The sequence below is a fragment of the Pavona decussata genome, unplaced genomic scaffold, assembly GCF_977016875.1.
Source record: "Pavona decussata unplaced genomic scaffold, jaPavDecu1.1 SCAFFOLD_202, whole genome shotgun sequence".
NCBI classification, from domain to species: domain Eukaryota; kingdom Metazoa; phylum Cnidaria; class Anthozoa; order Scleractinia; family Agariciidae; genus Pavona; species Pavona decussata.
Window position 1 is genome coordinate 243,538 of NW_028145610.1, and position 26,203 is coordinate 269,740.

Genomic DNA, 26,203 nt, shown 5'->3' on the forward strand with positions numbered 1-26,203 from the left:
CTGACAAATACGACGGCGATCATAACATCCAAGAGGCGGGAGGAGTTTCGTCAGTTTCCCAAATTTTCACCACTAAAACATGGAATTTTTACCCCTTAAAGGAGAATCTAGGAGAAAAATCTTTCGCTTGGTTGTTTAACTTTCCATATCTTCATCATGGATGACATATCTGTCAGGAAGCGACAGCTGGAAGACAAACTTGCCCAGGTATTTCCTCAATAAATTACAGTTTATTAGTGTATTCCTCTGCCCTGAAAAATCCAGCTCAACTCGGTGCGCGGTTGTTCTTACGTTTACACTCTTTCGAACCTTTTTTATGGTGAAAAATTTTTTTTGTGGCTAAGATACGTTAGCTGTATTCTGAGGAGGTGGTGAAAAATGCATGCTCAGGGAGGACTGGTGGGGAAACACCGTATCAATATTGCAACAGTAGCAGTCAGGAAGAAGTTGACAGTCTCTTTGAGTCTCGAATCTTGACTTGATTCAATCATGGAGAACTAAGTTGAGAATTGAGGCCTGTGGGATTGATAAAATAATGAACTTGTCACTTGCCTGATTCCTTAATAAACCTATGAAGCAAAAAGGAGCACAACCTTTATAGGGAGCACAGTATTTCTTCAGCTGTGGATAGTAAAGTGAGGTATGACATATCAAAATATAAGTGTACTCCAGGATGCAGTTTATGTAGGTTATGTTGAAGATCTTTGGCATGAGAATCCAAATTGCTTGGCATGCTGGCGCCTGATCATGGTCCATTTTGACATAAAACACATAATACAGAGGCGCTTGCGTGCAGAAAAATTTTGTACGCTTTTAAAAACTTATACCACTCAAATGAACTGGTGTTGTCCAAACAATAATGTCTGGCATTTCTCTCCCAGTGAAGGATTTAGGGCCTATAGGCAGGGAGTGGGGTCAGTCTAGGGGGATTGAGGTTCACGCAGACCTGCCAACCCCTGATAAAGAAAAATCTGGAGACCCATGAAAAAAAAAAAATTGGAGATACAACAAAAAGGCTTAGTAGTAAGACTATTTCGATCTGATTGCTTTCTTGGGCCGTTTATGTCGTATGAACTTGCGAACACTTCTGGGTAACTCAGCGTGGAATTGAATTCTGGTTAATGGTCAATTTCTGTTTTCACCACTGCATGAAATTACTAGTAGAGGCCTAATAAAAAAACGGTAAACGCTAGCTAAAATCACACAGTCCATTAAGTACAGTGTTCTCCTTTAAAAGTTGATCACTTTATGGCACTAGCATTCCCCATTAAATTTCCAATTTTATCCAACAAGGTAACGTTTCATTTCAGAATGTTTTTTCCCCAAAAACCGTGAGATTGGGAGTCTTGTCGTAAGGCTGTGAGAAAAGATAAAAAATCGTGAGACTCATGGCAGAATTGTGAGAGTTGGCAGGTCTGTTGGCGTGGCGGTCTGCATAACATTTCCCTGTCACAGGCACTTCGATGGCCACTTGGCATAGAACTTTGAAACTCTTGGTCTAACTTTGGCATGGGGTGCACATGGAATGCACCCTGGAGCACGTACGGGTACCTTCTGTGGATGATTATTTTTTGTCCATTACAGATGGTAAAATTTTAACCTTCTAGTCCAATCAACAAATGCAGTGTGATTCAACAAAAATCTTAGCTAGGTTAAACATTATTTTTGTTATTTTTGCCTCTTTTAGGAAAAAAATATCTTGGCTTTTCTAAAAGACAGCCTGGAAAAGACTGATCAAATTACAGGAAACATGGTGAGCAACGTTGTAGCATTTTGTGATGTCACACATCCAACATTGTGTATGTTGGATGTGTGACAGAACATCATTTAACGTCATTCTGACTACTGTAACATCCATCCAACAGAAAATGTTGGTAAAGTTACCAACACCATACAGTGTATAACATGGGGTGCAAAACATTCTTTATATTGTTGTGTCAATTACCTAAGTGAGGATGGATGTTTATTGTCAAATGATAATTATAAGCATTGCTATTTAATTGAACAGAAGTGTCTAAGGTTTCATTCATTATCTCACACTGAACTGTTCAAACAACTTTAGTTTACTCTCTTTCATTTGACAATCTCTGTAGCTCAAGCTGCATCTCTGGTACATGTACCTGTTCGACGCTCGCGCAGACTTGCTAAACCAGAGAAGGATCCAATTTCTTGCATGTTCAATAACAGATTGGACTGGCAGCATCAGGATTGACCAATGTTGTACACCAATGTTACTTAGAAGGTTTAGCCCCATCTTAACTCTGTTTTCCCATTTAACTAGCAACTGAAAAAATGTATTTTGTGAAAAGTAGCAACAAATACTGACAGTGTCAATGGAAAGTTAAACCCCTGACATTTTAAGGAAGAATGTTGGTCAGCACAAATTCCCAGGGCAGGAATTTCATGCTTAAATTAATGTAATTCCTATCGCAGGAAGCTGATTTATTCCCTCTTCAGTAGGTGGGGTTTTTAAAAGAACATTTGAAAATCTTTTTCGTATAGTAATGTGACTGACTGTACAAATGACATGACGCCAGTCTCAGGGCTGTCATTTGCACAGCTGGCAGGCACCTATGATATGTGTTGTGGCCAGCAACTAACAGTGAAGATAAGTGACTGCTTAAGAGTCTGAAAAGGACTTAAAAAGACAACAAGAAGGGGAGATTTTCTTTTGTAACATGATCACCTTTTTCCCTGTGGAGCTGACATCTCCATTTTTACAATACATGTAACTGTCAAAATTCCTGTGCACTGTTTGGCCCATAACTATTGTCTATAAAAGTACAGACAACAGAAGTGATGTCCAATGTAATGCATAGAGTTTCTAAACAAAAAATAAAGCAAATTTTGCTCACACTTTTTCCATATATTGCAAAACAAATCCACGGCAGTTTTCTATCAATGCTCTACGCTCTTATAAACCATAAAATGACGCCATAAAATGTTTAAAACTTGGCAGTGAAACCACTCGCCTGTGGCTTGTGGCTGGAGCACTTTAGTTTTAAACATTTTATGTAATTTTATGGTCTATAAGTCAGAGTAAGTTATCTGTAGACCATGGAAAACTGTTGTTGATTTATTAATTGGAGCTTATGTGAAAGCCCTTCAGTATCCTTGCATTCTACTGCACATAGTTTACAGTAAAGTAGAGTTGGAAATTACTTGGGGACTGGAGCGTAATGCCGTCAAAAGGCAAAACCTAGACAGAAACTATTTACGAATGGAAATCAAGTCTTATTGAAAGTTACTTTGTAGATCTTAAATTTCTGGTATGAGGAAACTGTTTAAAAGTTTGGTATTTTCCTTTCAGCTTGATATCTTGTCCAAGTTTGAAGTGCGTATACACAAACTGGAGGACACCATTGTTCCTGTACACAGAGAAACTGATGACTTACAGAGAAGACAAGCCAGTATCCTTTAAAAGATGATAATTATATAGTTTAGGATCAGAATTAAACAATTACAGTGCAATGGACTCAACTGGGGCCATCGAAAAAACCGACACTTTGAAATTTAAAGAATGTTCTCATTTTTGATTGGTTTACAAACTACCAAAGCCAGACTCCTTTGTTGTCAATGTGACTTGTGATTGGCTGATCAATGTTGGGTGGCCCCGGTTGAGTTTGTTGCACCGTAGGATAAATTATACTTCGTGGGTTGCAGAATTAGTATATTGAGGGAAGAGAACTGGCCTTTCTCCAAGGATGTCCTGGGTTGAAATAGTTGCCCTTTAACCACAACTTATTGCCATACCTTAACTCTGCCCAGATATCGATAAATCATTAGCAGCATTAGATCATGTTATCAGTTATCATCATGTTTACGCCAGTGTTGAACATGTCATAAGAGATGCGTAAGTAATAAATAAATATGTGTTGTCTATTTTGCATCATCATTTTGTTCTTGAGTGGAAATACAAAATTGCATCCCTTGTGACCCAGTAAGCCCACGATAGTGTAAAATCAAGGGAAACAGCATGTAAATTCTTCTAAATGATAAATTTTGACAAGAATGCAAAATCTGCAGTGCTGCTAAAGTAAACTGTTAGTATTCATTTAAAAATACAATTGAACAAGTCGAAACAAACATAAAAATTCATTATTGTCACTGCATGTAATTATTACTCCTTTTTCCACTTATTCCAATGAACAACTTAAATTTGTTCCTGCGCATACATTCTGCATGTCTCAAGTTTCCTATGGGTGGTGCATACTAATACAGGGATATTTTTGTGACGTTTAAAACTATGCAGAGAAAGCAGAAGTTAGCAAGTGCCCTTGGTATCCAAAAAGAAAATTTGGGGTAACCATGCATTTTTCCGAGATAATAAAGCTTCAATTTGGCAAAAAACGCCATACATTGCTTTGTATTTTACTGTTTTTTAGAATAATTGTTTCTTAATTATCTCTTAAAAAATGCCTGCTTACCATACCCCCAAGTTTCTTTTTGGATTTCAATAACCCTGGCTGAGATCTGCTTTCCCCAACGAGTCATAAACCATGGACGCAAAAAGTAACACTTCATTAGTAGGAACTGTCCTTTACATGTACTGCAAATGTGTTCATTTGTTTCTAACAGACCAACAGGCCAGCTTGATGCATACATCAAGAACTTGGAAAGAGTACTGGATGCAATTGAGTTCTTTAATCATAACAACCCCAACTGTATGGAACTATCTAATCTGGTTTGTGATGTATTTTTCTACGGTGACAACAAACTTTATGTAAAGTTTTTTTATATAATAATTAGGATCTTCAACTAACCTGGCAAATCCTTATACAGTAGAACCCTGGTAACTCAAACTCGGATAACTCGAACTCACACACTAACTCAAACTGAGTCTCAATTCCCTTGGATTTGACCTAAGTTTTCAGTCATTTTTACTCGGTTAACTCGAACTCGGATAACTCGAAAACCCCGCTAACTCAAACTAAATCTTGTTTCCCTTGATCAAAATTTACCCCTATAACTCGAATTTCTGGTTTTCCTATGGATAATAGAATGACCCCAATGCAAAAGGGAAGTTACATAAATTGAGTGTATTAAATAAACCAAGTTACATTCACAGTATTGCATTGTCGTAAGAATGCATAATCGTTACAGTTGTTACAAAATGTGTTAGTTTCTCATGAAATAAGTTTAATTTGCACTGTATTGTATACCGAACTGCTGAAAATCAATTAGCTATTAATTATTAACCTGGAAAACTGAATATTTTAATCGAGCCCGATAACTCGAAGCCCAGCTAACTCGAACAGTTTTTCGTTTCCCTTCAGAGTTCGAGTTCGTGGGGTTCTACTGTAAATAAATTTTATTTTTTGCTGTATTTATTACAGTGCAAAGCACCTTACCATGGACACTCAACAAACTTTTTTACAAGTTAGCAAATCAGGATATCTTCCTCCTTGTTCATAAAATACAGAACGACATGTTTTCAATAATTAGCTGTTGCGTCACTTGCCTGTTGGACTTTGCAAGGAGGCGTGACCGTTAATCAAATTCGCGTATCGTGATCGGCAAACTTGTTAACAAAAGTTTTTTAGGTGGCCACGGTAAGGCGCGTCGCACTGTAATATGTTGTTCAAATTATTTTCATATTGAACTTAAATTTGACAGTTGGATGATTGTATAATTTTATATTACTGTAAACAAGACATATTCTGCTGGGATGCTGATTTATCAGATGCACCTAAATTATTTTTAATTAGTTTTTTGTGATGAAATGTATAACTCAATACTTTGTACCTGTGTTTCATTGTTTTCAGACATCCCTGCGAGACTATGGGCGTGATTCACTTGAAAAGGAATTCCGTCAGATGCTAAACCGGCATAGCAAACCTGTTCCAGTTGAAACAATTTTAAAGCTGAGTGAAAGCAGAGAAAGTACAGGTCTGGAAATGATTTGTCTTCCTTATCTTAAAGTACAATATAGCTGAAGATGTCCTTCCAGATTTTTATTTTGAGAAGGGATTTATTGCTTTAACTAAAGTATCTAGTATTTATTATTAATATTATTTTAGAAGTAGAATACATTGCAAATCTACCACATTTGCTGATAATTATTTATCTGCCTGAGACACAATCCATCAGCATACAGGGTGTATAATGACATGTCTGAATAACCAATAATCATAGGGGTATGGAATGGTCCTTGAAAAATGATGGGTCTTGGCAAATTTTTGGTGAGTCTTGAAATCTCAGCATCTCAAACTAGAGTCTCGTAAAAAATAAAACAGGTCTTGGAATTTCGTATAATTTTTGGATTTTGGATCATAGAGGACTTCTTGCAAGCCAAGTTGTTAAGTCTGAATGACGGTCATATTTAAAACAACAACAAAACAAAGAATAGTGAAAAGCAGCTCAGCATACAATCACGCAGGCTGTGAAACATGTAGGCTTGGATAAATTCTGCTCGTAAATTGCCATTTTATGCCTAAAAAAAAGAAGGCTGATTTCACAGTGTCTCACGCTCAGATTTTTGATTGGCGTTGTCTTGGTCTCGGATTTTAAATGAGAGTCTTGGCATCTTGATGAGTCTCAAATTTTACCATTCTGTAGCCCTTATTATAGTGTTGGGGACAATAATAAATTTATTAGGAAAACAAACTTCTGTAAGAAATGATGAGATGCAGGGTAATGTATGAAATAGCGCAGCATTTCCTATCCTAATGGTTTCAAAGAGGTCCTTAACAAAACAAACTGGAACACGCTCATTATCAAGTTTTTGTTGTGGCAACCTCACTTGTTAGTCTTGTTTTTTAGAAAATTCAGAGGAACCAAGCGAATTTGAACATTTGCCAGGTTTGTCATTATTTCCATTTTTTTATAATTAAAATATAATATACACTAATAGTAAGCTGGAAGGTTAAAGAAAATTATTTACAACAAGTACTGTTATGAAGTTACATGTACATGTTCAGATCAGGGTCATGGGAGGAGGGGGGGGGGGGTAAATGAGGCCCGGTTATTACACCTAAAAAAAAAGCCCTGTTGCTTTAAAACTGGACCCAAACAAAGTCCAACATCCCAGAACATAACCCCAAAGGTCCATTCTTCTACTGCTTATTGAAGAAACCCTAAAAAGCATTCAGGCTGCCAAAATCTTTCCATTCAAAAGTGAAAAGACCACTTATAATTGAAGGGGTGTGTGGAACAAAGCCCTCAGTGACTTTTGATGTAAGGTCAAGTTCTCCTTTTGTTTCATAAATGAATACAAGGCAATTTGGAAGGAGAATCTAACAATTTATCAGAAGTCACTTAGGGCTTTTTTCCAGGCACCCCTTCAATTTATAACCCCCAAAAATTCTGTGTTAAGTTAACATGTTATGTTTTTCATTGTCATCTGTAGAAAAAGTTCTGGAAGACTTGTGCACTATAACCCGTTGGTTGAATGGACCTGGGAAAGATGATTCAATTGGTAAGTCGAATGTATACCAACTCCAACAGATACATTATAGCTCTAACCATTTTGTTTTGATCACAATACAAACTAATGTATCCTTTATTCTCTCTCTCCCTCTCTCTCTTTCTTAACAATTTAACTGAAAGGATTCCAACGAGTACTATTTACGTTTAACTTAGTTTTTATATGGCCTCTGAAGAATAACAAATAAAATAAACAAATAAATCATTTTATTTAAGTGCCAATGCATTTAGTGCAGAGCACTAATCGGGGACACTCTCCAGATCGAATTGGAATCTGGTAGTGTTGGTTTTTGAGGAGAGGGGAAAACTGGAGTACCTGGAGAAAAACCTCTTGGAGCAAGGACGAGAACCAACAACAAACTGAACCCACATATGAAGCCGAGTCCAGGAATCGAACCCGGGCCACATTTGCTCTCACCACTGCACCATCCCTACTCCCCGAATAAATGGCAAGTTTCCTTTAAAACAGCTACATGTACATGTATTCTGATCTAGTGCAAGATAACCCTTGTTGGCCAAGGACGGTATTGATGGAAAAGGATGCACTGTTTACTAACTTGATAGTCACAAAATACATGTTTTCAAGGTCTTGCCTTAAGTTGTTCATAAAATTGGTTATAACTTGTTGTGGCCCACCCTTTGAAAGCTTTGTTATTAGTCCATGAAGGAATACTTGTTTAATTTTAATTTAGTTTTGGTTTTTCACTGTTGTTTTCCTTAATTTTAGACATTTTGGGTCACCCACTTGATTAGTTTTATAGTTACTTACTATTTGGGTGGACCAAAGTCTGCACACACAACTTTTTTTTTCTATTTTTATTGAATTGTATTAAATGATAATTATGATAATTGTTCTGTGAGCTAAAATATTCTTAAATGAGTGAGAGCTTGAAATACTTGTCTTCCTTGGAAAATTCACTACTTGATTTGACCTTATCAGTGATCTTAAGAACCATATTTCTGTATGAGCAAGATATTTCACAATTTTATAAATTAAGCACATTTTTACCAAGAAATAGGGGAATCCCATGACACTACCCCTTAAACTGATTAAGTTTTTCTTTTTGATTTAGTTTAAGTACTGGTACTCTGTTTTATATGTTTTTGTTTTCAGATTTCATGAGTGTCTATGCACAAATCAGATCAAATGCTCTTGTGAGGTCTCTTCAAGGGTAAGTCATGATCTGTCCTTTGTCAAGAATTGAACATGAACCCCACTCCATGTTTGCCTTCTCCCACCAAACCTGCAGGACACTTTTGACATTGTTGATTGCCCATTCCAGAGTTCAAATAGAGACTGGGGATGAGTTTTTAAATTTCAAGTTAACGCTTTAACCCCTAAGGCAAAACAACATTTTCTCCAAATATAGAGACCTTTAGTTCCAGTATGAGTACGATTAAATTAAGAGCATGTATGAGTGAACCAGTGTCATTTTGGCAGAAAATGAGATAGCCATCATCATTTCACTATGAGTTGTTGTGAGGACGGTGTAGTGGCAAAAACAAGTCCTCCAAACAGACTGAGGTGATGTTATGTTGTCTTTTTGGATTAATAATAATAATTATAACTTTATTAACGTGTCAAGAAATGTAGCTGAGGGGAGAAGTCCCCTCTACTAATAGTGGACACCTAACTAAATTCTAGCCAAAAAAGAATTAAAATTCACATCGTAAACCATATCAATCATGAATGGGCTTAGCTGTCATCATTCAAAACAACTTTGTCTTGAGTTCATTGCTCACAAAGAGTCCCAGAAAATAAAGCTTCTTGGGATACCGGTATATCTCTTCTTTGTAATTTGCTAAAAACTTGAACTCAAAGCTAGTATTCCCAGTAATAACAATACTAGAACCTAAAGACTACTAATAAAAATTATGTCTGCTGATTAAGCATAAAGGTCTATTTTCTATTCACATGATTATTTGTCTTTTCAATCCTTTCTTGCCACCCCAATTCCCCAAACTTCATTATTCTTCTAGTTTATTGTTCTTTGTGCTGGCTCTACCCCTTCAGTTTTAGCTGCTAAATCCATGGACATAATGCTTTTAGTTATCATGCACCAGTATAGTTTTTGTATCTTTAGTTAGTACCGATCATTCTCATTAAGCAACTACAGTACCACCCTTTATTGGTCATTGTTAAGGAATCCTTTTGAACTACATTTCTCAAACTCTTTAATAATTCATGAAGAGAAAACAAAGGAAATCACTACCGTGAAGAAGGTTTGGAAATGTGATCTTAATTATCATAGAATTTTGTGAACTTTTGCTTCGAATTATTCCAAGAATTATCAATAGTTTGAGAAGCTATATCAAACACTCGAAAGAGTGTTTCCTCCTAATTCCAAACACCTCGAAGTTGGTTTAAACAAACTCGGCTGTGCCTCGTTTTTCCAACCTACTTCTCGGTGTTTGGAAATCGGAGGAAACACTCTTCCTCATGTTTGATCTATTACGTATAAAATTTAACATTTCCTTTTTGAAGACCAAACACTGTGAGAAACATTTTTGTTTGTTAAATGTCATTGTCTAGCCTGCGTAGCTGGCGGTTTTGGTGGGCGGGAAAGCCGGGCCAAAACGAGTGGTGCAGCTGCGGGTGAAATGGGGAGAGAACCACGACAGTCGCGGCGAAGCCACATTTCCCCATTTGCCCATTTCCCCGCGGCTTTGCCACTCGTTTTGGCTCTCCTGCCCGGCTTTCCGGTGAGCCACCCATAAAAACCGCCAGCTACGCAGGCTAGTCATTGTCTTGATGTAATATTTTATTTCAATGATAAATTAACTATTTTTTAATTCTCTTTACAGGTTAAAAGATGTAAGTGTAAATGTTCAAATTAAATAATTATTTTAAATAACAGGAAGTTATGTGTTTTCAAGCACCAAAAAAAAAACTGCTCAATACAATGGCAGAAAGAAAGACACATGTATTAAAATGTGTTGGCTTTGTTCTATAAGCTGGAATTTTGCAGGATTGTGTCTCTAATATGACAGGCCGTTACACATGTATATGAGCCATACAGTAGATTGAATCTGGAGTTTTACAGCTCTACTGTAATTACTGCACATAACATGGAAGCAATGTGCCATCTTGCAATGTCAACAACCACAGGACTTGAAAGTCAGCTGAGGACAAAAAGCAGCAAACTCTGGCAACCAGTTACTACCCATGAAAATTAACTTATGAACCTTGGAACTAAAGATAGTTTATACTGAGGGAACCTTTAGATTCTCGAACGAGTACAAGTACGACTACGAGGTTTGACTTCGAGTTTTTAGCGAAGTACTAAGAACAGATATATCACAGAAAGTTTCATTTCACTCTTTACGAACGACGAACTTGACGCAGTTGGTTTGAATGATGATAGTTAAGCCCTTTCGTGTTTCCAAAAAGACAAGATCACCTACGTTTCGAGGACTCGTTTTCGCCACTACGAGATTCTTACAAAAACTCGTAGTAAAATGACGACAGCTATCTCGTTTTTCCGCCAAAATGACACTGGCTCACGCGCGCGCACTCTTTGTTTATTGGAGAAACTCGTAGTCGTACTCGTACTCGTTCTAGAATCTAAAGGTCATTAATTTCTTTGCTCCCAGACACAAGCAGGTACTTGTAACACTACCCCTTGTGGATCTTGTAGTCCTTTCATTTGACATCTCTTTGAAAGGAACAGTGTGCAGGTGTAACTGCTGTGATCATTATGCCAAATCTGACTTATAGAGATTATTCAGTACAATCATTGAAGAAAGTGAAATGAATTTTGATTGTTTGTTTTACAGTCTTTTGGAGTAAAGGCCAAATCTACTCCAGGTTAGTCAAACTGCTAAAATTCCAAACGCACAAACTAATATCATGGCGTGTTTTTTAACTCTTCTATTCTGAGGCGACCTGCACCATTTGGTCGAGAGGACAAAAGAACGAACAACAGAACAATGTTCCCAACCCTAAAAAACAATGCAGCGGCAGGTTATCAGGGTCCAGTGAAAATAAAGCTTTTGAAAGGTGCAGGTCTACTGTCTATTCGGAGAAGGGCTGACTTTTTAATACCCATTTTGACCCAAAAATGATAATATTATGTTTTGCTTTTTTTGTGTCAAATAGGGTGTGATCTAGGTATAATGGTGTATACTTTAGGATTTTTTTATGTTGGTGAACAACACTCAAGCACCGTGACACATATTTTCTGATGCCCTGTTTCACCATTTGATGCATAACATGCCCTCTTAGGGTGGACCTTGTGCTGTTGGAGTGATGGGTCACCATGCCCAACCCCCATCTTGGAGGACCAGTGCCTGTTCTCTGTCCTCTGTCTGTCAGGTTGAATCTACCAGAGACTGAAACATGCTCTAGTACATCCTCGGAGACTCCACTTGCCTTTTCTTTGTGGAAATTTTTCTCACCCATTTTAACTTACCCTCTCTCCAATCTATTACTAAAGCTCTTGGGATAAAGCTCCTCCACTATGAGGCCAGTCTCACCCAGGATGAAGTGATGCTTCTCAAGCATCGGTAGTAAGACTGTTGCTACAAACAAGTTAACTTTTTTTGTTGTTTAAATGCATCCTTAGGTGGAATGAATACACCCACCCGAAGAGGAACAGCCAAAAAGAGAGAGTATGTTGGCGTTACACATTAATTTGAACACAGTATTTAAAATTTTGTGGTTATTGTTGTTGCATCTTAAATCTTAAACTAAGGTTTTTCTAATTCAGTGTTCATTGTCTTCTATTTTTCAACTTCTGGCAGCCGTACAATTTTATTTTGTGTATTTTTATAGTTGCATTAATTTAGTCATTCATTTGTCTTTTTATTCAATATGCAATGAACCAATCAGAATTGAAAGCATATTCAAGTAGCATGTGCCAAGCGCGGGAAAACGCTTGCGAGCAAAGCAGGATTGGTTTGGTTGTGTTTCTCATTGTTTGAGAAAGCGGCGTGAGTTTTGTTAGCCAGTCACAGGGCGTAGAAAAGCAAAGCCAGAGGAAACTCGAAATTACTTTCAACACCCAAATGAAAACTTCTCTATTAGTTGAAATCTTTATCATCATGTAGTATAAGTGACAAATGTAGAAGAGTCGCAAAGGAAAATTGGCGATATTCAGTGCAAAAGTAACCACATTTTGTTTTGTGTTTTCAGGCTGCGGCGTGTTCCTTCAAAGTCAGAGCATGGTAATTTTTTTCTTTATCTTGGAAACTTCTCATATGCTCTACGGTCTCCAGTCAATCTGACAAACATTGCCGTATCTTGGGCGTCACGTCACATTTATTCTGATTTATTGGTTTTTTATAAGCCACTTAATGGCAAGCTTCCCTTGCCGTCAGGGCATGCACGACTGATTGCAGTATCCCGTTCCTCGGAGATCTAGGGGCGAATAGTAAAGATGGGATGAAAATTCAACAGGCAAAATCGGTAGAAGAGAAGGTGGAAAAGCTCCTGAGAACGTACTCTACTCATCATGCAGACCAGTTCAAGAACAATTTGAATTTCTTGCCTTGTTTACCAGAATAGTTTGGTCCCAGCAACACACAAAGTTCTTCAGTAGCGATACATTGCCTGCAAGAAATTAAACTAATGAGGAGAAAGTTTTTCCCGACCAAACTGTACTGATAACCCATTCAAAGTACTTGCTTGTTCACCAGAGAAATGATTTAGAAAGAAATTATAACAAGGTGGAAAAGATCTAGCCTTCTCTACTCCCACGAATAAAGTGATTACTTGTCAGTGAATGCTTGTTTGTCTTGCGCCCAAATTTAGGCTCTGGGTGAATTGAATGATAGTTATAGTAGTGATCTTTAGGATATAGACTGATATGACTGTTTTGCGATTTGACGGTTGTGTCCGGTTAATTCTTAGTTTAGTCGTTTCTAACAGGAAAAGCTCTCCACAGAGCAGAAGAAATTCATGTTCATTTTGTTGACAATTTTGTAGGCCATCCTCGCCGCGGGTCAACCCTTCCGACAGAGAGTGGAGTAACTAAAGAGGAAGAAGAGTAAGTGTCATACAATCCTCTGATACCCAAGGGTATTCAGTCGAGACGGGGCGAAGAGTTCACGGCGAAATCGGGACTACCGAAGTTAAACTTCGGTAGTTTCGATTTCGCTCGTGAAATCCTCGCCTTTTCGAGGGTAGTATGAGAAAAAGAATTTATGTATGTAACGAAAAATGAACAACATTAACTCTGATTTAAATACAGTGCATACAAAAAACATTCCACTAATTCCAAATAAGAACTACTTTCCACATAACTGTAACGGTACTTTGTCTCGTTTGGAGTGTCCCCAATTATTACTGCGGTGATAAATACACCCATGCTTAATAAAGTAATACCCCAGTACAGTGCTCTTCAGTAGCTTTCATTTGAATGGTTTTGCAACATAAAAAACAGCAGCACAGCAAAGCAAAGCACTGCTCGGCAACTTGCATTTGAATAGCCACAATTTAGGATATCATCCACAGCCTCAAAAGTTAGAACCGCTTCGTACAGTATAATAAGCAGCACCACAGGAAAGTGCTGCTCAGTAGCTTTCATTTGGATGGTCACCCTTGAGATTTTTAAAAGTTGGAACCACTTTGTCCATCTCCGATGAACAGCACCACGTGAAAGTACGCCTTAGTGGAAGGAGCGGCGTTGAGGAAGAGAACGAAAAATATCACCGACCTGTACCCACGTTCTCCACAAAACCTTGAATTTGGTAATTTGAAAACATATAACGGACGTGCAGAGCGATTGTTTTGGCTTATTAAACCTATTGTTTTGTGGAGTTGCCGTCGCCGTTGCCGTCGCCGTCGTAATAGCGACTTTTAGCAACGATGACGGCGACGGCAACGAAAACCGTACTTGAAAATATAACTTCATTTTATGTGTGCTACTTCGCGAATGTTTCAACTCGTCCAACTTGCACAAAAACGGCAGACTACACTGTAACTAAATTGGTAGACGTGGCGTTCGAGTTAAGAAAGAGAATGAAAAATGCATCGTCGTGTACTCACGTTCTTCACAAAACCTTGAATCTGGTCAATTTTCGTTGTTGTCTTGCAGAGGACGGCAGAGAAATGTACCAAAATCAAAACGCATGTACAGAGCGCTTATTTTTCCTCATTAAACCTATTGTTTTGCGACGTTGTTGTTGCCGTCGCCGTCGTCGTTGCTAAAGCTCCCTATTACTTAAGTTCCCTAGTATCTGTACATCACAACCTTCAGCAAAGTCTCGACAAGCTGCATGTTTGCAAAATCAACATGGATTGGACATCAGGGTAATCTTTTGTTGTCTCGTTTTCTTTCAGGGAAATAGATGCTGTAAATTACATAGTGTTTTGTAAATCTCTACTGAGACTCATACAGGTAATGACATAATTATCGAACTTCTTGTTAACTTTTTATTACCTAGTGGCAGGTCCATACTGAAGGGTATAAACCCCTAGCGTGCATAACTGCAGAAAGGAAGCTAATAAGTAAATCACTGTTGAAGCTCACATTAAGTGACAATGACGTGGAGTTACAGTTTTGCATTATCGATTATCTTTGGCTCTAGGATACACGTGCAAGTTATGCTAATCTTGATAAATTTAACAAAGTGAAAAGTCTTGTTCCGTTTGTCTTATTAGAGCGAGCGTGAATTAATGAAGAGCATCATTCCAGAGCAGAGCCAGAACACGATTTTTGACAAGCTTATCCAGACTGCTATGGATATATTCATTTCCGAAGGGGAGGTACGTGCAGTTTTTAATAGTCAAGGTTTTTATCGTCTATTTTCACTACTGCCCAGTCTGCGCGATCGTCTGGTGAAACTTCAACTTTAACTGAAGTTGGTGACAGGTTTGGGTGAATCACTTAATAATCTGTAGGGCAGATACGCAGAAAGAAAAATGCTGCTTACTAGTTAAGCCTTTTTTTTAAAAAAAAAATTGAAATTCTTAAGTGATTCAAACTTGCTTCCTCATCTTTCCCAAGAGTGAGTTAAGATGTGCGTTTCTCAGAATTCTCAAAAACATTTCTTTCCCAACACTATTGTATCGTATGCACAGAACACTCGTCGACGCAAATTAAATTAAATTCATTTTCAAAGCTCAGTGCTTTTTATTATTTTATTTTCTTAAGAAGAACATTGTGCAAGTTTGCACTAAAATCCCCGTCTCAAATTTGAAAAATACTTCTCAAGCTTGAAATGCCTTCGTGAGGTTTTCCAGAAACAGGCCCCACTCAGCAGTGAAACCTGTGCAGCAGTGGTTCCTGGTATCGGTAATACATTGTACGCAGTTAGAACAGAACGGTAACCGTGAAGACAAACTTGATTGACAACAATTGTTACTGCAATCAAGAAATGTTTGATTTGTAAGGCGTAAAGTGTGACTACAGAACGCAGAGCAGTCTGCTGGGCACAATTCTTCACAGATTGAGATCTGAAAAGTGCGCTAGGGAAAGTGGCTTACTGTTTATTAACGGTAAAAGTCGTAAACTGTCTTGGGTTAAGAAGTATCCAAGGGGGAAATTAAACAAAACCAAGTAAGTTTTAATTGTTTTTTTTTTTCAGTCTATTATCAACATCTTGAAACGCCACTTCAGCAAGCACAATTACCCAGCCATTCAGCAAGTGCTTCCTATTCTTAAGTCTTTCAACGCCATTCAGCCTGATTTCTATGTCACCCTGCAGGTAGGTTTGTTGATCACGATGGCGGCAACCTAAAGGAGAAACTAGAGCACTATGGCACATGCGCCCGAGCCCTCGTAAATATTAGACGTACATACTCGGCCATATGGTACATCTTATGACAATTGCAAACAACCAGTCTCAAAATAGAGGTTTTCACGTGAGTGTCGAGAGTAATTTCGCATTTGCTTTACTGTGCTTTTGTGGTTGGTTGGCAACGTTCGCGCCATTTTCACAACTGAATGGGAAGCTAAACCAAAACCAACCGTGACTTGCTCGCACGCGTTTTCCCGCACTTGGAGCCGATTACATGTATTTGCTTCTAGTTCTGATTGGTCCATTGCTCTGTTCACGTCTGCTGTGATTGGTCAGTGGAATTACTTTGGTTTTGGTTTTACCACACTCAATTGAAAACCACTCTGTAGTGTTTGATTGCTTACGTTCGCCAGAAAACGAGGAATTTGGTTTCTTGGTATACAGAGGACGTCAAAAAAATGTACTAATATTTACAATGTCCGTAAATAGCCATTGTTTGGCTCATTAACCCTGCGTTTTCTTGACGCTCTCGTTGCTAAAACTGCCCAATGTCTATACTGAAGAATTTGTTCGTGTTAGTGGCTCTTACTTTTCTAACAAATTTAATGGAAGGCAAGCCAACTTTCCGAGATCAACATTCTAAGTCCTGATACTTTTAGACTACTTGTTTTAATCTTTTGAGGAACTCAGTTGATGACATTCACTTTTTGCAGGAGACTTTTCACAGAACTCAAGGACAGTTCCCAACACTCATTCACGCCATGGAGGCTACTGTGAGTGGACACGGAATGTAACATAGCACAGTTTTTTTCTGGGGTCATTCTGAGTTTTATAGCGTGTGATGTTAACTCCAAGATGTTGTTAGAAGGAACATGTTGCTTTGGTTACACTTGAGGACCATTTTGTCAAGGATAACAAAAAGTGACAATGGAAATTACCGCTCAGTAACTTTAACTTGATATTTATTATATAATACTCAAATAGTTTTGATAAATATGAATGATCAAATTTTAGGATTTCCAGCAACTACAACTTATCATTGGACTTACTTGTTGTTAGGTATTTGTTTCTCATGGGGTAAATTTGAATTTATATTCATTTGACTTATTTTCAGTCTGCCAAAGCTCTGGATGAGTTTGCTGATGGAATCAAGGTAAACGATGAACAAACTTTATTTAAGCAAGAAGTTTCGCTATAAAAGGGCAAGCCCGTCCTTCATTTCACACCTTTGCGGGCGTGAGATGTAAATTTAGATGCTGTTCAATCGTGACAAGTCGTTGACTCAAGCGTCCTCATAAAAATATGCCTCAAATTTTTATAATATCACCACAGCAATATAAGATATCGAGTTCTAATTTGTTTAACAAGGGTTATTCTGAAAACTAAGCCAATTTTATCGGTAAAAGCCGATGAAAAAGACACATGTTGTTTGTCAGTTGTTTACGCTCTGATGGTTGATTGACAACTGAAGGTGAGAATGGCCTGGCCAGGCCCCTTTTATACTGGAACTTCCTGTTTGAGGGGCTCCGTCACCAGTTTTTAGCCTCACTTTTCACTTCCAATATGTATTCCACAGATCCACAGATTTAAACGTGAGCACTATTTTTTGGATTATATCATTCAAAAATACATATCGGAATAAAAGAAAATCCACAATGATGGCTCCGTTTTATTGATTCAAATTATTATTCTTATGCTATACGAAAACTAGACATCTGTAGTGTGTTAGACAACGAGGACAACTATTGTGACCTTTGCCTGTTTCTTTGTTTTTTAGCATGGTCCTGACAAGCATTCCAACATGCCAAGTGATGGAACAGTTCATGAACTTACTAGAAATGTAAGTGGACGCCGTTTTATTTGCATGATCAAATCTTCATGTCGTTATCGTATGAAAATCGAAAAAAATATTCCTTATCAATTTTTCTTCCCCGCGTTTGAGGCGTATAAAAGTGTCAAATTTTACTTCTGGTTGGGTACAATATCGCACAAGAGGGGAGACTGGGAATAGTAGGGCTGTGACGTCAATACAGGAACGCTAGTCTCGCGATTTCTCTATTTTTCAGCTGTATTTCATGAGTGCAGAGGAAGAAAAACTGTGTGGACGGAAATATGAATGGGATTGTTGAATACTCAGAATGAAATTACTGAGGAATGGAGAAACCGCGAGACTTAACCTTTCTGTATTGACGTCACTGTCCCTAGAGGCATCTTCGAACGGATGTCTGTCCAAAGGTTTCCATCACTCTTATCTAGTGGATAGCGCCTCGTAACACCAGGGTGCGAGATTAGTGATAAATTGTATATATAAAGCGACCAGGGGCCAATTTATTAAAACATTTACGCTTGTCAGCAGCTAACAAATTTTATCCTTGAAATGACACACGCGTGCAGAAAATGTTTTCCGCAGACATTGTAAGAAGTCTTAAATGAAATTTTTGAACTCTTTATCGTGTTCTTTCGTGTGTTTGCGCGTAAAAGCAAGCGCCCCAGCTTGTAAATTACAAATGTAAAGTTTTGTTAAATTGGCTCCACTGCGCAGCGAAAGATAATGAAGTTAAGGGAAAAAATCTTTCCTTCGTAAGATTTTTAATTTTTTTACTGGACAGTGCTGTTCTGTCCGTTACAAATCTTCCTATTACCGCTCTTTGAAAAAACTGCACTTCGATGCAATGTATACAAATTGCGCGCGAAAGCGCAGCGAAGTTGTTCGAAAGTGAGCAACACAAATGTTCAGGCTGTGATGTAAAGATGAACGGTTTGAACTATAGCGCTACGACGTGATCTACATCTCAGTACAGCCCGATATACAACTTGACTTACACTCTATGTTAAGCTGCCTGTGATGGATCTGATCAGATTCAAATATATTCCCGTCTCTCCCCCTCACTCAGTCCGTAAGTACATAGTCATCGTGGAGCATGTTAGATTACAATGATTTACAACCATTGTTGTTCTTCTTAGACACTTATTTTTATGGAGCAGCTGCTGCCTTACGTTGAGACTGTGGGAAGCATGTTGGTCACCATGCAAGGTTGGTAAATAACTACAGTACAGACTTAGTTACGAAGGTTCAGCGGGAAGGTAAAGTCCGGCTTTGAAAGAGACCTAGTCCGCTGCGCTAAATCTTGAGGCACACCGTTAGTATCCGAAAGTTGGGAAAGTGTCTTGACGATGGAAATGTGAAAACAATTCTGGAAGGGTAAGAGACCCTTAATAACAGTAAAGCGGAGAAACGTCGGCCCATTGTTTCCCAGTTGTAGTCATTTTCTATCCTGGTCGTCCATAGCACCAGACATTTGCTTTTAAAAGTTTCTTTTCAGTAGTAAAGTGGTACCTTGTGACAAAACTGGACGAGTATTTTCAGGTATCTATTAATGCAACTGTCTCCTTCTGAGATGACTTTTTTTTACGTGATATTTAACTTTTTCTCCATCGATTAATATATTTAAATGGTGTACTTTTTGCGAATGTTGATTATCCCTCATTTAATTTTGCAAATTCGAATGTTTCAATATTTATATATAAATTATAGCCTCCATTTGGCGCGAAAATATGCTCAGATATTTGTCCGCGGACATTATCTGTTCCGAGAAGCGAACAGTTTTCCAAGAGCGAAGCTCGAGGAAAACTGTGAGCTTCCAGGAACAGATAATGTCCAAATACAAATATCTAAGCATATTTTTAAAGCCAAATGGAGGCTATTGTGGTTATTATCCTTCTAATATTTTTCGCAACATGTAGCAACGAGCTTGAGTATTTGAACATTTCGTTTAAGAACAGTTGACCGTCAAAAACGTTTAGAGCGTATGTTGTTTTCTAATACTGCTTTATCGACCAGCAGGTTTATCTCTCCTTCTGTCACAAAAGCAAACTGTTCCCCCATCTTGACATTAATTTTAATTTTAGACAAGACGCGCCTTAAAGTTTTTGAAATTGGGGAATATCACTTGGGGAATATCATCGAATATTCCCCAGTTTTAGCTTGGGTATATTCGGTCACGTGAGGCGTTTAGACCAATCGCGCGCGAGCGAAAATATTTGATGGATTATAATTATAGGATATTGACCTCAATACTTGTCAACGTTGTATGTATTTTTTCCTCTTATTTCGAGGGCCTTAAGTTATAAAATTATTATAGGTTATTACGCCTCCCTCTTTAAATAAGTTATTGTATTGTATTGCATTGTATCATATCGTATCGTAGGGTATCGTATCGTGTCGTGTCGTATTGTATTGTATTGTAAATACTGACCCAGTCTCTTTAATTCCCATTGATGCATTACAGAGGACCAGAGCGGGACCTTCTTCACACGAGAAACAGCACTGTTTACAAGGGTCGTAGCTGAATATGTCCGTAAGTATTTGGAACTTTAAAAAGTAAAGAAATGACACGCAACGTAGTGGAAGAAAATTCATCCAAAGCTTTTGGTCACGGAAAAAAATTCCATTATTACTTTTCACTTTTTAACAGCGCGAAGGTTGGGACGACAACGAAAAACGGGAGTAGCAGATTCAACTTTTGCATAACAAAACTCACTGAAACACTCGCTACACAAGCTAGTTTTCGTGGTCCTTATCCACACATTTCAGACATCCTAGACTGCAACCAGTCTTTTGTTTCTCAAGAATCGTAAAGCAAGCAAAAAACTTGAGCGCGCGCGCATATCGCCTCCCGCGTCGCGTCTCCTCGCGGGAGGCAAGTTTCGCGCGCGCGCGCGTGTTTTGCTTGCTCTGGTATCCCTGAGCAAAATAAGAGAGTACCTTTAGCCTACATTAAGGACGGTGCCTACTAATATCGAAGTATTTTTGTGCGGTTTATGACTATGCGGGAAAAGCAGATCTTAGGAAGGCCTATTGGAATCTAAAATGAAAATTGGGGGTAGCCACGCATTTTTCAGATATAATTAAGCAATAATATCTCTAAAAAGCGCCAAAATATGAAGCAATGTATGGGATTTTTTCCTAAATTGAAGCTTAATTATCTCTGAAAAATGCATGGTTACCCCCAATTTTCTTTCGAGATACCAAAAGCGTTTGCTAATTTCTGCTTTCTCGGCATAGTTTAAAACCGCGCAAAACTATTCCTGTATTAGCAGGCACCACCCATAGGAAACCCGAGTATCTTGAGATGCACAGAACGTATGCGCAGTAACAATAGTAGGCACCGTCCTTAATATGGACCCTTCTCCTGATCTCCGTGATGTCCGTAATAACAGGTTCCCTGAAATTTTCAAGGATTTCTTTTCGGTACGATCACGTTTATTTATTTAAATGGCAAACAATATTGACATCATGTCTGGTATGTTTGTAACACAGAGCGTGTACTTGGAGCCTTGGGACTAAACCTGGAGCTCAAGGCCAGAGTATATGAAGCGCCTACATTGTCCGCTCTCTTCTTGCTCAATAACTACAATTACATAGTCAAGGCTCTTCAAAGGTAAGAACAAATTTTAGCGTTGTCTGGTGGTCTAGTGAACACCTCTAGTATGATAACTAGCAGTCCCCATTTTAGAGCGGTTTTCGCAACCCTGTTCCCAAAGCTTTTCCCTTGCCCTGGGATCTGTATCTTAAAACCAAAACCAGAGTAATTACTCTGGCACGGCCAATCACGAGAGCTGTAAACAGCGCAATGAACCAATCAGAATTCAAAGCAAATGCATGCAACCGCCGGTGCCAAGCGCGGGAAACGCGTGCGAGTTTTGGTTTTGCTTGTCATTGATTGAGAAAATGGCGCGAATTTGGCTAACCAATCACAGAGCCAAGTAGATAAAACCAAATCAAACGCTGTACATTTTGTTAGTCGCCGCAGTTTTTAACAGCAATAACAGCAAAATTACCACTTGCTTTATGTTGGGTTACCTGTGATAGACTATACTTGTTTCACGCCACAGATACTCGCCCGCGTTGGTCGCTTATAGCTCTTTGTGCGACTATACTCCTACTGTTACCTATTTTAGCGTTATTCTAAGGATTAAAAAGACACAGGTAGTACAAAGACAAGAAGTCCCTCATAAAAGGTTTTAGGAATTATTGGAGTACGAGACCGCTCTTAAAGAGTCTCTTTCAACCACAGGCCTTTGCGCGCGTGTGTTATTGTTTACGCCAGGGCTTCCTTGGCGCGGCAGCCATGTTTGGAAGCGCTCAAAGTTCTTCTTGTCAAAGCATCAGTTGAGTACACTTTCAAAGATGGTGGACCTAAGTCGTGAATTAGAAATGGAGGATTCGGCAGAGGAAGAGATGGTGGAAAATTATTATGGCTCTCCGGTTGCAATTTCAACTCGAAGATTACAAGCTGCTTCGAGTTATTCAGCGACAAGTCAGCCAATTTCGGTCCCACTAAACCGCGTGGTGAGTAGAGAACTAGATAAACTTATTTACGACATCTTGAACGAAAGTAAGCTCGTTTATTTTGCAATTGCCCCTTGGACTCGCAGCTGTTTAACAATGTGTTCAAAGAAATCTGGCAAATACCGCGGCTGTCCGTGTCGAGATGAAGGTTTACGATGCCACTTTACTTGCAAGCGTGGACTGAGACAAGAAACCTCAGCAAATTCGCAATTCGTGTTCCGCTGAAAACCAAGATCAATCGTCGTCTGGTTCCAGAGGTTGAAAGTGCTCTCTCGCAACAGAATCGTCTTGTTTTCTTTCATTCTTTGGCGGCCTACCACGTTTTGGGCGGAGATCGCGATAGTTGGCCCGACCACAACAAAATCGGGGTTTTTTTGGCACAAACTTAATTCAATTTAAAAAAAAACCCAAATATATATAGAAATTCTATGATGTAATGATATCTTAACACACCGGACCGTAAATCGTTCACATAGCGCAGAAGATCCTCAGAAAAAGCCAGGACTCTGAGAACTGAAATTTCGATATAAGCTAAAATGGCCTCCACACAGCTCAACGCCCGCAAAGCGCACTGGTTGACAGAGACTCTTTAAATTCTCACGCGTCAGCGATAGTTTGCAGAATGGGCCTCCCAATTTTTTTAAAAAGATAAATGAAACAGCTATTCCGCTTGTTCTTATTCCGGAATAAGGTCACTCGAACGCAACCTTCACTGCAGTGACATTTTTTTTTTCGCCTTTCTTCGTTTCAGATCAGGTCTTCTTGCTCTTCTTCAAGAAGGTGGAATCGCTGAAGTGGAGAGGCAGTATCAGCAATTGATTCACGATCAGATGACCTCTTATGAAAACTGGTCTCTTATGATGGTTCATTTGTTACTAGACAGTAGAGCTTTGTTTACAGCAGTAGATAATTCCTTGTCCAAGAAATGGCAAACTTTGTAGTTGCCGTATCGTGGCGTAAACTTTGTAGTTGTTTTTGCGTGTTAAGCTAGACAGTTGATTTCTGGAGGAGCTGTATCATCTTGGACAGACGAACTAACTAGCGCGAATTCGGTGAACCTTTTTATCAGTCAATTCAATCGACCAAAATTTTAGAAAAAAAAGTGTAAATTTGTGTGCGTATAATTCCATTAAAGAGGTGATCAAATGCGATTTACAGTATGGGACACTCCCCAGATCGCATTGGAATTTAGAAATGTAGGTTTTGAGGATATGGGGAAGCCGAAGTAAAAACCCTGAGAAAAACCTCTCGGAGCAAGGACGAGAACTAACAACAAACTTGACCCTCATATGACACCGAGTTCGGGAATCGAACCCGGGCCACATTGGTGGGAGGCGAGTGCTCTCACCACTGTGCCATCCCTAGTCACCTCGGTTGGTTGGTTTCTGTTGTTCACACATGTTTTATATCTCTGTTTAGCTGGGAGAAAGTGCGCTACTACCTGCTTGAGAAGGACAAACCGATTTCAACATCCAAAGTATCTGAAACACAAACAAAGGTAAGAACTTCATCGAACATCAGGAGGTAGAGAATTACCGGTACATTTTAATTTATTCTGATGATAATTTAGTGTTGGTCACTCTTGAAAGCAGTCACATTTCGCGAGATTCATTTTTTGCTTGGATGTTGTTTACTTTTCTTCTTTCTTTTTCAGCTAAAAGAGAAAGAGAGACAATTAATTAAAGATAAGTTCAAGGTGAGATCTTAATCCCTCGGGAGAGGGGAATGTCTGCACCTTGCGCGCTCTGTTCACTGATGTTTTGTGCACCCTATTGGCCTATTCCTAGCCTGAAGAACAGGCGTTATTTTTTTGCGTTTTTCGGGCGAGCGGAGGCAACCACGAGGTGAACGCGGAGCGCGAGTCACGCGCGACGGGAGGGGCGAGAAAAAAATCCGCGCTGGCCTCGTGCTTTCCTCCGCTCGCCTGAAAAACGAAAAAAAAAAATAAAAACATAACGCCTGTTCTGCAGGCCAGCCTATTCCTCACTCGGGAGGCTGTTCACAAGCCGACTTTAAATTCACGATTAGTATTAAAATAAGGAAGCATACACTTGCACACGCCTTCATAATTATACACGAAGGAAGATTAAACAAAGTGAATGAAATTTGTTTTTTGTTTTTTTTTTCTTAAAGGGCTTCAACACGGAATTTGAGGAGCTGCATCAGATACAGAAAACATACGCAGTGCCAGATACGCAGCTCAGAGATCAACTGAGGGATAGAAACGTTCAAGAGATTCTACCAATGTACCAGAAATTCAGAGAGAAGTAAGTAATAACAATTGTTGAGATTTTTGCAACATACATTTAACGGTGTAAACCGGAAATTTGCTTGCCTGTTTGACTTTAAAGGGGAAATATCTTTAAAGGGGAATTTTGACCTTTAGTGGTGAAAATGGTTCGACAACATCTTCACTTAGTTACAAAATAATTCTAGAACACCCGAGAAGAAATCAACTGAACTCTTGAAAGGAACAACTCATGACCTGGCGCTCTAGTGTATTTTAGGGACGAAAACGCAAGACCTTGAAAACAGTTAGCCTGACGTTCTTCAAGTTGCAGTCCATTCTAACACAGTCCATCCGTGGCCAGAGACACTCATCCATAGTCTTAGTACACTGGGGTGACAATCTACACCAAATTTGAGCAATACTTTTAGGTTTCTGTTGACCAAAAAACGTTTTGGAGTTTTTGATATAACACCAAATTCCCGGCCGTCCGTGGTTAAGAAGACCATGATGCGTTTTCTCACACGTTCGGTATTCTTACCTTTTTGTTTCTTTTGTAGATTTCGGAATTTACCCTTCACAAAAAATCCTGAAAAGTACATCAAGTACACGGTGGATGAGGTTGAAGCCAAGCTGAAAACGTTCTTTGATGTCTCCGCGTAGAAAAATCAGTTGTGGACCATAATCAAATTAATTGCTGTTGTGATGTACTAGAGACGCATTATCCTTCGGGGATAAAGTGGACACGGTCAAACGCAAGCAACGTACGTTTCGTTCGACTAACAATGTCTTGTAATTAAGCCATTAATAGAGAAACACAGGATGAATCTCCGCAGCCCCTTAGAACAGCTCTTCAAGCCCCTCAGGGGCCAATTGGGTGGTAGAACTTGTTTGAGAGGGCCGCTCTATAAGAATCACGAAGTAAATTTTGAAGAAAACGTAAACTTGTGAAGCTCTAGCTTCGCTAAGATTCTAACACTAGTGGGTATCACAAATCCGATGTCATATATATACCTTACACAGTAATGCTTCTACACGCTGAAAACTTTCAGTTTCCTGCAAGATATTTGAAACTTGAATTGTGTCGACGCAAATTAGTCATGTTTCAAAGATTTGACCACATCTTTATCTTTAATTCTAATTACTTCGTAGGGGAAGGAGGGCAATGGATGGAAGAAAGGGGTGGGGGAGGGGGGGGGGGGGGGGGCTTATTAATGGCAAAATTAGAAATCCAAAAGGGAGTTTATGAGAGAGACGGGTGTGCTTAGTATAATTGCTACAATATGCGTTCATCTGCCAAGACCGTCCGCTGACGAAGAACTCAAATCGATAGTTAATCTGGAAGCATAATTCGTCTTGTACGTGTTTTTACGTTAGACGAATAACGAGCGAAGAACCAGACGAACAGAAGTTGTTTACCCAAGTTCTTCCAAGACGAATAATTCGCCTCTAGTACAGCTATGTTAAGTTGTTTATATAGATGTTTTGATGAAATTAAAGATGCCAACTTAGCAGAA

The 26,203-nt window shown here is 38.9% G+C and overlaps 1 protein-coding gene across 1 annotated transcript; it reads left to right on the forward strand.

The window, feature by feature from the left end:
* The first annotated feature begins 16 nt into the window (after positions 1-16).
* LOC146460974 (exocyst complex component 7-like) lies at positions 17-26,203 on the forward strand. The gene is made up of 28 exons (XM_085087488.1): positions 17-207; positions 1,688-1,753; positions 3,311-3,410; positions 3,769-3,853; positions 4,579-4,684; positions 5,766-5,889; positions 6,763-6,801; positions 7,349-7,417; positions 8,540-8,597; positions 10,231-10,240; positions 11,203-11,233; positions 11,991-12,036; positions 12,560-12,591; positions 13,352-13,412; positions 14,708-14,765; positions 15,029-15,133; positions 15,955-16,074; positions 16,821-16,880; positions 17,222-17,260; positions 17,885-17,947; positions 19,072-19,141; positions 20,397-20,465; positions 21,428-21,548; positions 23,211-23,309; positions 23,879-23,957; positions 24,114-24,155; positions 24,593-24,726; positions 25,247-26,203. The coding sequence occupies exons 1-28, from the start codon at positions 157-159 to the stop codon at positions 25,347-25,349; spliced, it is 2,040 nt and encodes a 679-aa protein (XP_084943614.1). The 5' UTR covers positions 17-156; the 3' UTR covers positions 25,350-26,203.